This window comes from Oryx dammah, unplaced genomic scaffold (genome assembly GCF_014754425.2).
Source record: "Oryx dammah isolate SB20612 unplaced genomic scaffold, SCBI_Odam_1.1 HiC_scaffold_19, whole genome shotgun sequence".
NCBI lineage: Eukaryota > Metazoa > Chordata > Mammalia > Artiodactyla > Bovidae > Oryx > Oryx dammah.
Genome location: NW_024070203.1, coordinates 28,130,903 through 28,146,365, shown reverse-complemented (window position 1 = coordinate 28,146,365; position 15,463 = coordinate 28,130,903). Strand labels below are relative to the sequence as shown.

Below are 15,463 nucleotides of genomic sequence, written 5' to 3'. Positions count from 1 at the left end.
AATGAATAGGGTATGTTAATTACCAATTGCAGAGTAACAAATAACCCTCAAATTTAAGTGACTAAAACATATTTATTATTTCACAGTTTCTTGGGTCAAGAATGTAGATGTGGCTTAGTCGGGTCCTTTGCTCAGAACATATCCCAGGCTGCACTCAAGGCATTGACTAAAGCTACAGTTATCTCAGGGCTCAGCCTGGAAGGACTCACTTCCCAGACCACCCATGTGGTCATTTGCAGAATTTAGTTCTTTATAAACTGTTGGATTGAGGAGGATTGAGAACCGCAGCTCCCTGCCAGCTATTGTTTGGAGGTCATCCTCAATTCGTTGCCATATGGGTCTCTCCACGCTACCTCTCACAACCTGGCAACTGACTTCATCAGAGTGTGAGACAGAAGAGTGAGAGAGGACATGCCAGTAAGCTGGAAATCATGGCCTTTTATAATCTAATCTTGGATGTGACATCCCATCAGTTTTGATGGGTTCTATCAGAAACCAATCCCTGGGACTAATGTATATTCAAAGGGGAGGAATCATATGATGGCAAGAATAGCAGGAGGTGGGGACCATCTTACAGGCTGCCTCCCTTAAAGGAGACAACTTGGATTAGCTCTTGAAATGAGTCAGTCAATACTCGAGCAACAGTGAGAATTTGTCACGATAGAATGAATGGGAAAGGAGTGGCATTTCATTCGATGGAAAGAAAACACCAAACAGACAGCAGCCAGCTGAATTCCTGGGTTCTGCTCTGCAGGTTTTGTCTTTCCCAATCTCTCAACTACCCAACCAGTTTTACTTTTTTTTTAAAAGGAAGAAAGCGGAGAAATAAATATGTGTTTTTTCTATCTTGATTTGTCTTCTGTTTTTCACAGAAGCAATATGAATCAGTGCTACTCCTGCTGTGAGCTAAGTGCCACCTGCAATTCCCTTGAAGTATCTTTTAAAAGCTTCATGATCATTTTTAGAAATTGTGGGCAAATTAATAGCTGAAAAATTTTTCTTTACTAGGAGGTTGCTTGATGGGATAATCATTCCTTTCTTTTCTGCAAGTTTAAAACCAACTGAAAAATATACATGAGGGTCAGACAGAGATCAGACATTTGTTTTATATTTGATAAATAGGGATTTAAGAAAGCAGTTTGGACCTGAGGTCAAAGAGGCTTTGTGGTTCCCCCCAACCTGTTGGCAGTTGAGCAGCTTGACTTTGGGGCTTCCGCCTAGAAGGACCAGACCACCTGCCATTTGGAAGTGAGGAGCCTGCCCACAGTTGGCTGGGTCTAAAAGATGAAGAATGATCAGAGTCATGAGCCAAAGTCATCTACCCCCATTCTGAGGGGAAAATAAGCTATTTCTCCCCCTGTGTGGAAGGGAGAGAGATTAGAAGCGTTCATCATGTTTCTTAGAGCTGATCCATGCTGGGAGTGGAACGGATTCCTTCTTCCTCTAGGAAAGAAAGGTAGACATGTGACAAGACGCCTTCCTCAAAATAGAATCCTTTTATTCTTCTTTAAAATTTAGAGAAAATGCAACGACTAGTAAGCCCAAAGAGAATTTCTGGCAAAGCTTCAACTGCCACTAGGCGGAGCTTCTGTGTGGGACCCCGAGCTGGGAGATTTGGCATCTTACCCCCGTGTTGTTCCTTTGTAATTGATTCTTTTCATCACAAAAGTACTACATGCTCATCTCACAACCCAGCAAAACCCAGGATGGGTAGGGTAAAAATATTCTCAGTTCTCTCTTCAATCCCACTCAGAGAGCAGAATTTGATTGGTCTTTCTGTTTTTTTTTTTTTTCCTGTGTATTTGCAAACATACACATTCATAAGAATGCTCTATTTCTTTACAAATATTGCACACTTTGTTCAGCAGCTTGCTTTTTCACTCAACAATGTATCACCAGCATCTTTCTACAGCGGTAACTAATAGTTGACCCCACTGTTTAGTCATGTGATATATATCATGTAGTATTTAACTAGCCCCTGATATTTTTGTTCTGATTTATTTTGCTACTATAAATGGTGCTATAATAAACATTACTGTATAAACATCTTTTTTGCAAGAACCTTCAGTTATTTTTAAAGGATAAAATTCTAGTATAATTTTTTGCATCAAATTATATGGACATTTATATATTGATAAGTACTGTCAAATTACCTCCTAAACATTATAATAATTAACACTCTCCTATCGTAATAGAGGAGAGTGACTTTTTCCTCTCGAATATTTTCAATCTTGAATACTATCCAGTTTTTAATAAGTGAAAATGCGTCAATTTTAATTTGCATTTAAATTATTGCTGATGAGGACAATATTTTATTTTCCCACGTTTAGAGCCATTTCTAGTTCATCGCACTCATAACCTTTCTCTACTGAGCACATTTTCAATTTCATCTATCAAAGTGTTACTGTTCAGTCCTTTGTATATTTTTAAAAATATGAGGACATAGCCCAGTTTTGAAACTAAAATATTTGCTTGACATACAACTTTTTAGAAACCTTTTGGTTTGTGTTAAATTTGTAAAATGAATTGCAAAATAACTGCATTATCTTGGGTTTGCTCTTATGAACTTGTATCAGTTCAGTTCAGTTCAGTCACTCAGTCATGTCCGACTCTTTGCGACCCCATGAACCGCAGCACCGCAGGCCTCCCTGTCCATCACCAACTCCCGGAGTCCACCCAAACCCATGTCCATTGAGTCGATGATGCAATCCAACCATCTCATCCTCTGTTGTCCCCTTCTCCTCCTGCCCCCAATCCCTCTCAGCATCAGGGTCTTTTCAAATGAGTCAGCTCTTCTCATCAGGTGACCAAAGTATTGGAGTTTCAGCTTCAACATCAGTCCCTCCAATGAACACCCAGGATTGATCTCCTTTAGGATGGACTGGTTGGATCTTCTTGCAGTCCAAGGGACTCTCAAGAGTCTTCTCCAACACCACAGTTCAAAAGCATCAATTTTTCAATGCTCAGCCTTCTTTATAGTCCAACTCTCACATCCATACATGACCAATGGAAAAACGATAGCTTTGACTAGCCAGACCTTTGTTGGCAAAGTAATGTCTCTGCTTTTTATTATGCTGTCTGGGTAGGTCATAACTTTCCTTCCAAGGAGTAAGCGTCTTTTAATTTCATGGCTGCAATCAACATCAGCAGTGATTTTGGAGCCCAGAAAAATAAAGTCTGACACTGTGTCCACTGTTTCCCCATCTATTTGTCATGAAGTGATGGGATTGAATGGCATGATCTTCGTTTTCTGAATGTTGAGCTTTAAGCCAACTTTTTCACTCTCCTCTTTCACTTTCATCAAGAAGCTTTTTAGTTCCTCTTGACTTTCTGCCATAAGGGTGGTGTCATCTGTATATCTGAGGTTATTGATATTTCTCCTGGCAATCTTGATTCCAGCTTGTGCTTCTTCCAGCCCAGTGTTTCTCATGATGTACTCTGCATAGAAGTTAAATAAGCAGGGTGACAATATACAGCCTTGACGTACTCCTTTTCCTATTTGGAACCAGTCTGTTGTTCCATGTCCAGTTCTAACTGTTGCTTCCTGACCTGCATATAGGTTTCTCAAGAGGCAAGTCAGGTGGTCTGGTATTCCCATCTCTTTCAGAATTTTCCACAGTTTATTGTGATCCACACAGTCAAAGGCTTTGGCATAGTCAATAAAGCAGAAGCAGATGTTTCTCTGGAACTTTCTTGCTTTTTTGATGATCCAGAAGATGTTGGCAATTTGATCTCTGGTTCCTTTGCCTTTTCTAAAACCAGCTTGAACATCTGGAAGTTCACGGTTCACATACTGCTGAAGCCTGGCTTAGAGAATTTTGAGCATTACTTTACTAGCGTGTAAGATGAGTGCAATTGTGTGGTAGTTTGAGCATTCCTTGGCATTGCCTTTCTTTGGGATTGGAATGAAAACTGACCTTTCCCAGTCCTGTGGCCATTGCTGAGTTTTAGCAATCACATTAGGCATATAACAAAAGAAAGTGGAAAAACAAGCATTCCCCAAATCATTGCAGGACCTGGACATCAATTCCCGTTCTCATTTGTCTCTCAGAAACAGTACAGGGACTTCCCTGGTGGTCCAGTGGCTAAGACTCCAAACTCCCAATGTAGGGCACCCAGGTTTGATCCCTGGTCAGGGAACTAGATCCCATATGCCACAACTAAGACCCAGCACGGCCAAATAAATAACTAACTCTTTTAAATAAAGAAAAGAAATGTTAGTGCATCATTGCTTAATCCTAGTAAAAAAAACCTTGGCTCCGTGGCTTCATCAACTTTGCCATTGCATTGTAGAAAGTATACTTGCAAATCTCTGGAATTATAGAAATGAATTTTCACTAAGTAGGTTTGAAAATTGTTTTTCTTCTCCTCTAGCACCTTCATCTCTGAAGCAGAAAAGAAGCCCAAGATGTTGAACCAAACCAATTTAGATAAGAAACGACTTACGCTCTGTTGGCAGGAGCTGGTATGTGAAAATCTATTTATACTTGGGAAGCACTAAAACATGTGCTTTAAAAATAAGCCTCGTAGATGAAGCATAGGTCATAGACCACATGAGGATAAGGTTCTAAGGGTTAAATGTTTGTGTGATATAGAGGAATGAGTGGAAAGGGAATAAACAAATGAGTACGCTGGAGGAGAGCTAGCATGTACTGAATGTTTATAAGAATGAGCTAGAAGCCCACCAGTGCTACATTCTATTCTGATGTAGGGCTTGTTCATTTTTTGGCATTTGTATCTTGTCAGAGGCTGTGGGCTCTTGCACCTAACCTTCTGCCTCCTGAGCTGAGAGACAAAAAGAAATAACTAGGCTTCCTCTCCTCGATGTCCTCCCTTTACAAACTGTATGAAAAGCTGTGAGCCCTGCAGGGTCGGGCGGTGGCTGGTCCCTCTCTGCATCCTGTGAACCCTGTACAGCTCTGGGTGCCTGGGAGTCGCTCAGTCCCCGTTGAATGAGTGATGACTGGGAATTGCTAGGCCAGATCAGACCCTGATTATTTCTCCTTGAAACTTCAGTTCCAGCCGTGGCCCCAGGGAGCATCTTGTATGAAGTCATGATAATTCTGCAAAATGAAATTCCTCAGTGTCGGGGAGCTCAGTTTGGTGCTTTGTGATGACCTAGAGGGGTGGGATGGGGGGGAGGGAGGTTCAAGAGGGAAGAGATACATGTATACATACGGATGGTTCACACTGTTGTATAGCAGAAACTAATACAACATTGCAAAGCAGTTATCCTCCAGTTTACAAAAAAACCCGACTCTGTTTGGCCAGGGACATTTTAAAGATGTGAATGGGGCCTGGAGAGATGAACCGCATTTGTTTTCTTAAGGTCATAGCTAGTTAAGTATACTCCAGAGACTAAAGCCTGAGTCTCTGAACACTTGACTCATCCTTCTTTCCAGAATAATGAATGGTTTGTGTTCTCCCCTACTCCCAGGGAGACCAGATTCCCACCATATATAAAATCTTCTTCCTACCCATTTCTTCCTCAGCACCTGTGACTGCCCCTCCCTGCCTCTGAAATATCCATCCCCCGTGTATCACCTGCCGAGCTCTCTCGTTTTCTGTGTCCGGCAGTCCTTGTCCAGAACAAGCCCATCATGGCAGCCCTTTGTAGTGGCTCGCTCTTTCCCCAGCTCCAGGCCTGTGTTTCCAGCCTCCGAGTGGACACGTCATCTGCTGCCCCTCTGACCCAACATACCCCACTCAGCCCATTATCTTCCCACCTAACCTTGTTCCCCATCCTGTATTGGCATCACCAGCCTCCCCTGTTGCTCCAGTCAGAAGCCTAAGAATCAACTTTGAATTGATCCCTATACCTCACCCTAAATGGTCAGTTTGACCCCAGGCCAGGGACTCAGCCTGGCCTTTAAAGACTCTGGCCATTACTCTATTCTTTATCCCCTGAACCACTGCCTAACCCGAGTGCCTTAGCATCTCTGGCCTGGACTATTGCAGTCATCGTCCTCCAGTCCACCTTCCAGAATGGTCTCCAAAACACAAACCTGCTTAGATCGCTCTTCATGAAAATATCACTGGGGTCTCTCAATTGCTCCAATACTTTGGCCACCTGATGTGAAGAGCCGACTCACTGGAAAAGACTCTGATGCTGGGAAAGACTGAGGGCCAAAGGAGAAGGGGGCAGCAGAGGATGAGATGGTTAGATAGCATCACCATGTTGATGAACATGAATTTGAGCAAACTCTGCGAGATAGTGGAGGACAGAGGAGCCTGGGGTGGGTTGCGGTCCATGGGGTCACAAAGAGTCAGACATGACTCAAGGACTGAGCAACAAAAACAGTGCAGTTGTTCAAAAGATAAAGGCCAAATTCCTTTGTGCATGACATACAGAGCTGCTCAGCATCTGGGCCCAGCCTAGTCTCCCAATCTTAGCTCCCATTTCTCCCTTCCTATATATCTAAGCAGCAATGATTTTGAACCCTTACTGATTATGTATCTTCATATGTAGTTGTTCCTTCCATCCGGACTGTCCTTTTTCTTATCATCTGATGAATTCAATGTATTTTTAAAGATTCAGCTAAAATATCATATTTAGCATTATTCATAAAACCTGGCTTTGGCCCCTCTAGTCTCTTGGTGTTTCACATGGTTTAGTTATTTGCAAGTACTGCTTTCACCTCACCGACTGTCAAAGCCTCAGGGAAGGGAAACTTGGGTCCTTCCCCTCCCCGAGGCCTTGGCTCCTGGGAGCGCCTGGTCCACAGCAGGAATTCAGGTCCTCTGATCAGGGGCTTCTTAGGTGCCAGGCCCTGGGTGCAGGGAACACGAGGCTGTAGGTACTTGGTGCTTGTCCCCAACTTATTGACTCGTCTGCTCACTCCACAAACATTTATTTAACACCCGCCATGCGCCAGGAACCCCATCAGACACTGACTTCTCTTGGCCTCAGCTTCTCATCTGTCAAATGAAGGTGAAACAATATTCCCTCTTTCCATATTCCTGAAGTGAAAGTGGCTCAGTCAGGCCTGACTGTGCAACCCCATGGACTGTAGCCCGCCAGACTCTGTCCACAGGGTGCAGGCAAGAATACTGGAGTGTGTTGCCATGCCCTCCTCCAGGGGATCTTCCCAACCCAGGGATCAAACCAGATCTCTTGCATTGTAGGCGGATTCTTTACTGTCTGAGCCACCTCCTTCTTTTAATGGGCAGCGTGCAGACTCTGAAACTGCCCTCATGATGGCTCAGTGTGGAGCTTACAAGCACTTTGACTGTGCTTCTTAACCAGATTTCTAGAAAGATCTACACCGACTCCTGTTTTGTTTTAGGAGGCGATAGCCAAGGAAGCCAAGGGGCTCACTCAGCAGCAGAAGAAAAAGTTATCTCTTGAAGAAATGATCCAGACAGCCCAAAACTTTGTGGAAAAAATCCGCTTTCTTGTGGATGAGGTAATCAACTCTACAGGCAAAGCTCATTTGAAAGATTAACCTGAATATGCCTTCCTGGGGGGTTTGAATGTTTGCTAAGGATGAAAGATGGAGCTGTGTTTTCTTTCAAGTTCTGCTGAGCTGAGGAGGCAGTATTCATTTGAAGGGTGAGAAGGGAGGTTTTTAAATTAAGTCAAACATGTATGACTTTATGGATTTTTTTTAAAATGAAACCTGAGTAGTCAGCAGAAATAAAAAGCATGTTCCTAAAACAAAAACAAACAGAAAAAACCACACTTCTTAGTAGGCTCAAGAAAAGTCAAAATAAGCACAAGAACTTTGATAGATTTTTAACTAAGAAAACTGAAATTGAAGCTCATGTTCAGTAAAAGTTAAAACAAATCTTCTCATTTTAAAGTTAGTTGTAAGCCATTGTTAATTGTCTATACACCAATACCAAAAAAAGTTTAAGCTTAAAAAAAGAAAAAAAAAGCAGGAAAAGAAGAAAAAAAAATTAGTTGTAAGTAATATCTTCTGGCGACAACCAGAATGAGCTTTACAAAGTCCTCATATTTGTTTCTGTTATAAAAACCAGGTTTCCTGTGCAAAGGTTTCGGGGAGAGGTACAGATTTATGGCTTCTGTTGTTCTTGAAAGTTGTTTTTCTTGTTGCAAATCAGTCATTCCCTGGAAGCGTAAAAAACCCTGAGACAGTCACTTTGGAATGCAGGAATTTTAATAAGCACCCAGAACGTTTGAAACAGGGCTGTGACTAAACAACCCTGTGGCTCGAAACCCTTCCCATGAGTGTCCTTGTTTCCATGTCAAGAGAGGAAGGGTACCAGTTATGGGGTTAGAAACAGCATCTGCTTACAGTCCAAGGATGTCAAAAGCTAGTTTATGACAATACATTTCCCTTTAGTTTTGGAAGCTATGTTGGCTCAGAAATGTGCGTTTCAAACACTCACTATGTAATGGGTCTCTTGGCAGGGAATTCTGCAATTCTTATCTTGATTAGCTCAACTTTAAAGTCTAATTTTCCACACAATTTAATGCAGTTTCTCCTGAACAAACACCTAAAATGGAGTGAAAATACTTAACAATCATATTTTAGGTATAAAGTCCCTTGTAAAACTGTTTTTCCTTCCTGAAGATGGAAAGACATCCAAGGACATTCATGGATTTTTGTTTTTTCATCTGAATGTTCTGGAAATGTTACCAGGCTCCTAGGAGGTCCACTGCTTGAAACTAAATTGTTCTTACAAGAATGCAAAGAAAAAATTCCATGGGAAAGTATAGAATGTATTTGTTCTGCAGATGGAGAAAAGTAGATGAGCAAAGATGCCAAGTCATGGATCTGACTTGTGTATCGTCAAAGTGTGATGAGCAGTTTGGTGTATGGGATTTCCATGACCTAAGACTTTCTCAAAGAAGCTGTACTTAACTTGCTTGGTTGCACAGGTGTCTCAGTACCCAGACAGTATAAGTCACAGAACCTTTGCAGAAGGGGGTTGTTTCGGTATAGGAGAACCCTGGAAATGCCCATGTAAATACCCACCTATCACATCCACCCCTTCTGCCCCGACAGCCACAGCACACCATCCCTGACGTCTTCATCTGGATGCTGAGCAACAACAAGAGGGTGGCGTATGCCCGCATCGCCGCCAAGGACCTGCTCTATTCCCCCATTGGGGATCAGATGGGTCAACACTGCGGGAAGATCAAAACTCATTTCCTCAAAGTAAGTCTGTACTATTTTTGACTCAAAGACAGGAAATCTCTGTTTTTCCTGGGTTACACAGAATTCCTCGTATGTGTCCAGATTTATGACTCAACACTAAGACTTTCAAAAATCCGAGGACAACTAGAACATCTTGCCCCTTCTTGATTCAAGTTATGTTTAAGTAGACCATCCTAATAGTTTCCATTTTTCCTTTTTTTTTGTTTTGTTTTGTTTTAAATCTAGTGGATGTACTCTAAGGTTATTTTAAATTTTACTTCTTTGATTACTGGGAAGGATGAACATTTTTCTGTTAGTTTCCTCTCTACCTTTTCTCTTGGGTAATGTATCCATGGCATCATCTCACAAGTTCATCTATATCTTTAAACTAGATTGCAAAGAAAATTACAAGAGGAGAGGCTGATATTCCACAGAACTAGTTCAGGATTCCTGATGACTTTACATTGTAGATATATGATAGTCTTTTCATCTTGGGTCCCTGCACCCTTTGTGGGTTATAGGCACAATCTCTGGATAGAATCTACTGTCTTTAAATCAAGATTTAAGCCTTTCCTGGAGACCTTGGGTATTTTAGTTCTACTACAAAGAAATTTCTATTCCAGAAGTGGCCTTGGGCAAACATAGAGAAGGAGTGGTCTCAAAGGCTTGTGTGCATGCATGCCAAGTCACTTTAGTTGTGTTCAACTCTTTGCAACCCCATGGACGTAGCCCTCCAGGCTCTTCTGTCCATGGGATTTTCTAGGCAAGAATACCAGAGTGGGTTGTCATTTGCTTCTCCAGGGGATCGTCCCAACCCAGGGATCAAACCCGCATTTCTTGCATCTCTTGCTTTGGCAGGCAGGTTCTTTACCACTGAGCCACCTGGGAAGCCCTGATCCCAGATTAGGGGAATATTAATCTAGGGGAAACAAAACTACATCATCTGAAGACATGGCTAGGGAATAGTAAACCTGGAAAGGCAGTCAGAGTTCCGTTGTTCCTGTTCCAAGATTTTTCTTTCTCCCTAATTTAATATTCACAATGCTATTAAAAATGCTGGAACAGAATTTGCAGAGCTCAGCCCCATCCACCACCCAGAGTTGTGTTCTGAAGCAGAGTTCTCCAGTTTCAGTCTCAGAAAAGGACACTCATTACCCAAAGCAAGCTCTTCCTACGAGAGGAGCTGGATGCACTTGCCAGAGGGGGGCGCCCAATCTTCTTTTTCTTTCTCCCTGGGACACGTGTCAATGCTGAGTCCATCCCTTCTCAGTCTTGTTTCCACCCCTATCCTGGCTTCTGCTCCACAGCCCTGATTCCCATCTCTTCTTTTCAGGCCTCTAGCTTTCCATTTAGCTTTTCCTTTATTGTTGTTCAGCCTCTCAGTTGTGTCGGACTCTTTGTGACCCCGTGGACTGCAGCATGCCAGGATTCCCTGTCCTTCACCATCTCCTGGAGTTTGCTCAAATTCATGTCCATTGAGCTGGTGATGCTTTTCCCAGGATGCAGCAGAAAGTGGTGGCTGCCAACACCCTTCCGGGTCCTGCCACAGAGTGAAGTCTCTACAAAGCAAACATTTTTTCTCTTAACTAATACTGATGGGCTAACTTCAACACAGTTTGTGTGAATGACCATCTTTCTTCCCTTTTTCTGACTGGCCATGATTACCCTTCTTTGTAAGTCAGTTGGCATTTCACTAGAGACTGGGGAAGGGGGAGCAAGGAAGACACAGCCAAGGCTGGAAATGCACATGAAATTAAACGTACCTCAGAAGGTGCTCAGTGATGTTGCGTGAGTTACAACTTGGATTCCTAAGTGAGAGACTGCATTGTCTTGCAAGTTCAATGTGTGTATTTTAAAAAATTTATTTAGTTAGTTTCTGGCTTCGCTGGGTCATTGTTGTGCTAAGTTGTGTCTGACTCTTTGCGACTCCATGGACTGTAGCCTGCCAGGCTCCTTTGTCCTTGGGGTTATATAAGCAAGAATACTGGAAGTGAAGTGAAGTGAAATCGCTCAGTCGTGTCCGACTCTTTGCGATCCCGTGGACTGTAGTCTACCAGGCTCCTCCGTCCATGGTATTTTCCAGGCAAGGGTACTAGAGTGGGTTGCCATTTCCTTCTCCAGGGGATCTTCCTGACCCAGGGATCGAACCCAGGTCTCCTGCATTGCAGGCAGACGCTTTACCCTCTGAGCCACCAGGGAATACTGGAGTGGGTTGCTATTTCTTTCTCCAGGGGATCCTCCCAACCCAGGAATCGGACCCAGGTCTCCCAGGTCTCTCTCTGCAGGTGAATTCTTGACCGTCTGAGCCACCAGAGAAGGCTTTGTTGCCGCGTGAGCTTTTCTCTAGTTGCAGAGAATGGGGCTTCTCTCTGGTTATGGTGTGTCGCCTTCTCATCATGGTGGCTTCTTTTGGTGCAGGGCATGGGCTCTACGGCACTACCAATGGCCTTCCATAGTTCTGGTAGTTGTGGCTCTTGGGCTCCAGAGCACTGGCTCAGTAGTTGTGGAGTGCAGGCACAGTTGCTCCATGACATGTGGGATCTTCCCAGACCAGGGACTAACCCCATGTCTCCTGGATTGGCAGGCGGATTCTTTACCACTGAGCCACCAGGGAATTTTTAAAAAGATGTGTAACCTACAAAGTTTAGGCATGTGGTCATGGTCCTTGTATAACAGCACAAGATATTAGCTGAGCATTAGGTTCTAACCATGATTCACACATACAGGTTGTCTTCAGAGCAGCAGAGATGTAGGATGTTCTGTGTTTTTGTTTTAAGCAAGGGATATCAGTCTGGCTTGGGGCAATGCAATATAGTAAATGCAGAGTCTTGCTATTCGTTGAAATAGTGGTCCATAGGTCAACAGGATCAGCACTAATAGGAAGAAATGCAGGATCTTAAATCCTACCCCACACCTTTGGAGTCAGAATTTGCATTCTACCAGATCTCCAGGCAACTCACATGCATGGATACACATATCAGTATGTGAGGAGGCCTAAGAGGATGGGCTCTGGAGCCAGGTGGAACAGGGTTAAGTCTTGGTTCTATTCCTGCTTTGCTCTGTGATGTTGGACAATTGTCTTAACCTCTCTGAACCTCCACTTCCTCATCTTTAAAATACACAGCATGAAAGAATTTGTTTTATAGTCATCATGAAGATGAATGATAGCCTATGGCTTGTTAATAGTATGCAAGTAATAGGACCTTCTGGACTGCAAGGAGATCCAACCAGTCTATCCTAAAGGGAGATCAGTCCTGGGTGTTCATTGGAAGGACTGATGCTGAAGCTGAAACTCCAATACTTTGGCCATCTCATGCGAAGAGTTGACTCTTTGGAAAAGACCCTGATGCTGGGAGGGATTGGGGGCAGGAGAAGAAGGGGACGACAGAGGATGAGATGGCTGGATGGAATCACCAACTCGATGGACCTGAGTTGGGGTAATCTCCAGGAGTTGATAATGGACAGGGAGGTCTGGCGTGCTGCGATTCATGGGGTTGCAAAGAGTCAGACACGACTGAGTGACTGAACTGAACTGAACTGAATAGGACCTTCTGTGTGTAGGAACATTCAACCAGGGCCTGGGTCAATGTAAGTGCTCAGCACATGGAAAATATTATCATTAGACCAAGAAGCAGAAAATTCAACAAATATTTACTGAGTGCTTCCTGGGTATGAAGTACTCTTTTAGGCATTGAGGACATCACTGTGATATGACAAAAATCCTGCTGTTGTGAATTGAAGGCCTGTGATGGATCCAAATGGCAGATGTTTTTGTTGCTTTTATGACAACAAAATAACCATAGGCTCTCAGTAGCTATTTGTTGAATTGAACAAGAGCTTACCACATTTTAACTATTACCGTTATTACTGTGGGCTTCCCTGGTGGCTCAGTGGTAAAGAATCCACTTGCTCTGTAAGAGATGCAGGTTTGATCCCTGGGTCAGGAAGATCCCCTGGGAGAAGGAAATGACAACCCACTCCAGTATTCTTGCCTGGGAAATCCCACGAACAGAGGAGCCTGGCGGGCTACAGACCATGGGGTTGCAAAGAGTCAAACAACAATAACAATTATTATTGTAGAAGTGATGAATGGAGAGTTATTTGTCTTATAATTTTAAAAATTCTGAGTTGCAATTATGGTTCTCTTTACTAACAGCAAAATGACCTTATTTGTCTTTTTAAAGCTGAATAAACAATGACGTCCTACTCCCTAAAGAATAAACTCCTCCGTATACTCAGCAGGATTCTACAGCCTCGTCTGTGTCATTCTCTGTTTCAGCTCTTTCTTTGCTGAAAGCTTTCAGCAGATCCATCCCTGGCATAGAACAAGCATTCAGTAAACATCAGCCCTTAGCACCATTCTTAGTTCCTGCTCTTGTAGCTTTGTTCAGGCACTTTCCTCTTCCTGGGATGCCTTCTCTATGATCCAACCCCAAAGTACTTATTAAAACCCACTGGAATATGTGAGTCTTTTTTTTTTCTTCCAGTTTTATTGAGCTATAATTGACATAGAGCACTATACAAGTTTAAGGCATACAGCATAATGATTTGACTTACATATATCTTGAAATGATTATCATAATAAATTTAGTGAACATCCATCACCTCATATAGATACAGAATTAAAGAAAAAAAATTCTGTGATGAGAATTCTTATGATTCTTAACTTTTTCATGTGTAACACATCAGTGTTCATTGTATTCATCAAGTTGTATATTGCATCCCTAGTATTTATTTATCTTTAACTGGAAGTTTCTACCCTTTCACCTTCATCCAATCCCCCTCGCATACCCCCTGCTTCTGGTAACCATAAATCTGGTCTCTCTCTTTTTTTTATTATGTACATATGTATTTATTTGACTGTGCAGGGTCTTCGTTGCTTTGCACAGGCTTCTCAGTGAAGTGGTTTCTTGTGTTGTGGAGCACAGGCTCTAGGCACGCGGGCTTCAGGAGTTACAGGATGCAGTTAGTTGTGGCTAACTAACCAGTAGTTGTGGCTCATGTACTCAGTTGCTCTGAGGCATGTGGAATCTTCCTAGCCCGGGGATCGAAACTGTGTCCCCTGCATTGGCAGGCAGATTCTTATCCACTGCGCCACCAGGGAAGTCCTAATCTCTTTTTCTCTGTTTGTTTTTGAAGTAAAATTGACCTACAATACTATGCTAGCCTCTGTTATACAACGTAATGATTTGATATTTCTGTACATTTCAAAATGGTCACTATGCTAAGTCTAGTTATGATATGTCACCATACAAAGATACGGAATATGAGAGTCTTAAAGAAACGGTGGAAGTGCCTGCTGCTTCTTCTCTGGTCCAATGGCATCTTCTCTCTTACACCTGACTTTGTATATGAGTAGGTGAATGCAAGTCAGCCTCCTTGTCTAGATGTGAGCTCTTGGAAGAGAGACCCAAGACTGTCTCTCAGTCCTTGAGATGCCCTTCTGGCCCTGCTCCCTCTGCAAGGTCTGGTGACACCTGGTGGCAGTTGCTGAATTGGGTTGCTTAGAATCTTCCTGGGGAACTCACAGAGAAAGATAGGAAGGCAGGCGAACAACCAGATGCAATTTGGGTTCTCGGGCTTTCCACAAGTGCCTGGGAAATTTTCAGAGCAAGTGGTAGCCTCTCCTAGTGGGATTTTGTGACTCTCGAGGGAAAATAAGTGGTGCAGAAGAAAGGGAATTGTGTATTGATGGGAACACCTGAGAAGCAGAAGAGGCACTTAGAAGGTCAACAGTCTGGAGAGGCGGCCACTTTCAGAATGCAGGCCTGGCCAGAAGTACTGAAGACGGCCGAGTTTGGGGCCTGGGACTCCCTAGATGGGATGCTGGTGATGGTTTAGTCACTCAGTCCTGTCTGACTCTTTGCACCTCATGGACTGTAGCCCACCAGGCTCCTCTGTCCATGGGATTCTACAGGCAGGAATGCTAGAGGGGGGTTGCCATTTCTTTCTCCAGGGGGTTCCCGACCTAAGGGATCCCCTAATCCCGGTGGTGGAGAAATAAAGGAGCCACTCTGCATTGAGCTGTGTCCTTCACATGTTGAGCACGCAGGCACCCATCCACAACATGTATATTGTGTATACACACCACTCAAACTAGTACACACATAAACATACAAATTCAAATCTGAGTACATTCAAAGAGGGAAAACAGGGTAGTGAGGGAATTTGAAATCACACTGTGTGAAGAAGGGGTGAAGGAAGGAGAGGTGACCAGCCAGGTAGAAAGGGTGTGATAAGGCAGGCAGGTTCCTACAAGCTCACAGGGGCCTGACCTATGGAAGGAGCATCTGAGTTTTTCTGAATGAAGCAAAGAGGCAGAGGCTATGGCTGAAACTGGGCTATTGGAAGCTCTGGGA

At 43.3% G+C, this 15,463-nt stretch overlaps 1 protein-coding gene across 1 annotated transcript in view; it reads left to right on the top strand.

Moving 5' to 3' along the window:
* FER1L6 (fer-1 like family member 6) overlaps positions 1–15,463 on the top strand; it is a 171,101-nt gene that overhangs the window by 80,129 nt on the left and 75,509 nt on the right. Inside the window, exons 17-19 of the mRNA XM_040261856.1 lie at positions 4,375–4,465; positions 7,287–7,406; positions 8,973–9,125. Of these exons, the coding sequence (XP_040117790.1) occupies positions 4,375–4,465; positions 7,287–7,406; positions 8,973–9,125 (364 nt within the window). The remainder of the gene's footprint in view (positions 1–4,374; positions 4,466–7,286; positions 7,407–8,972; positions 9,126–15,463) is intronic.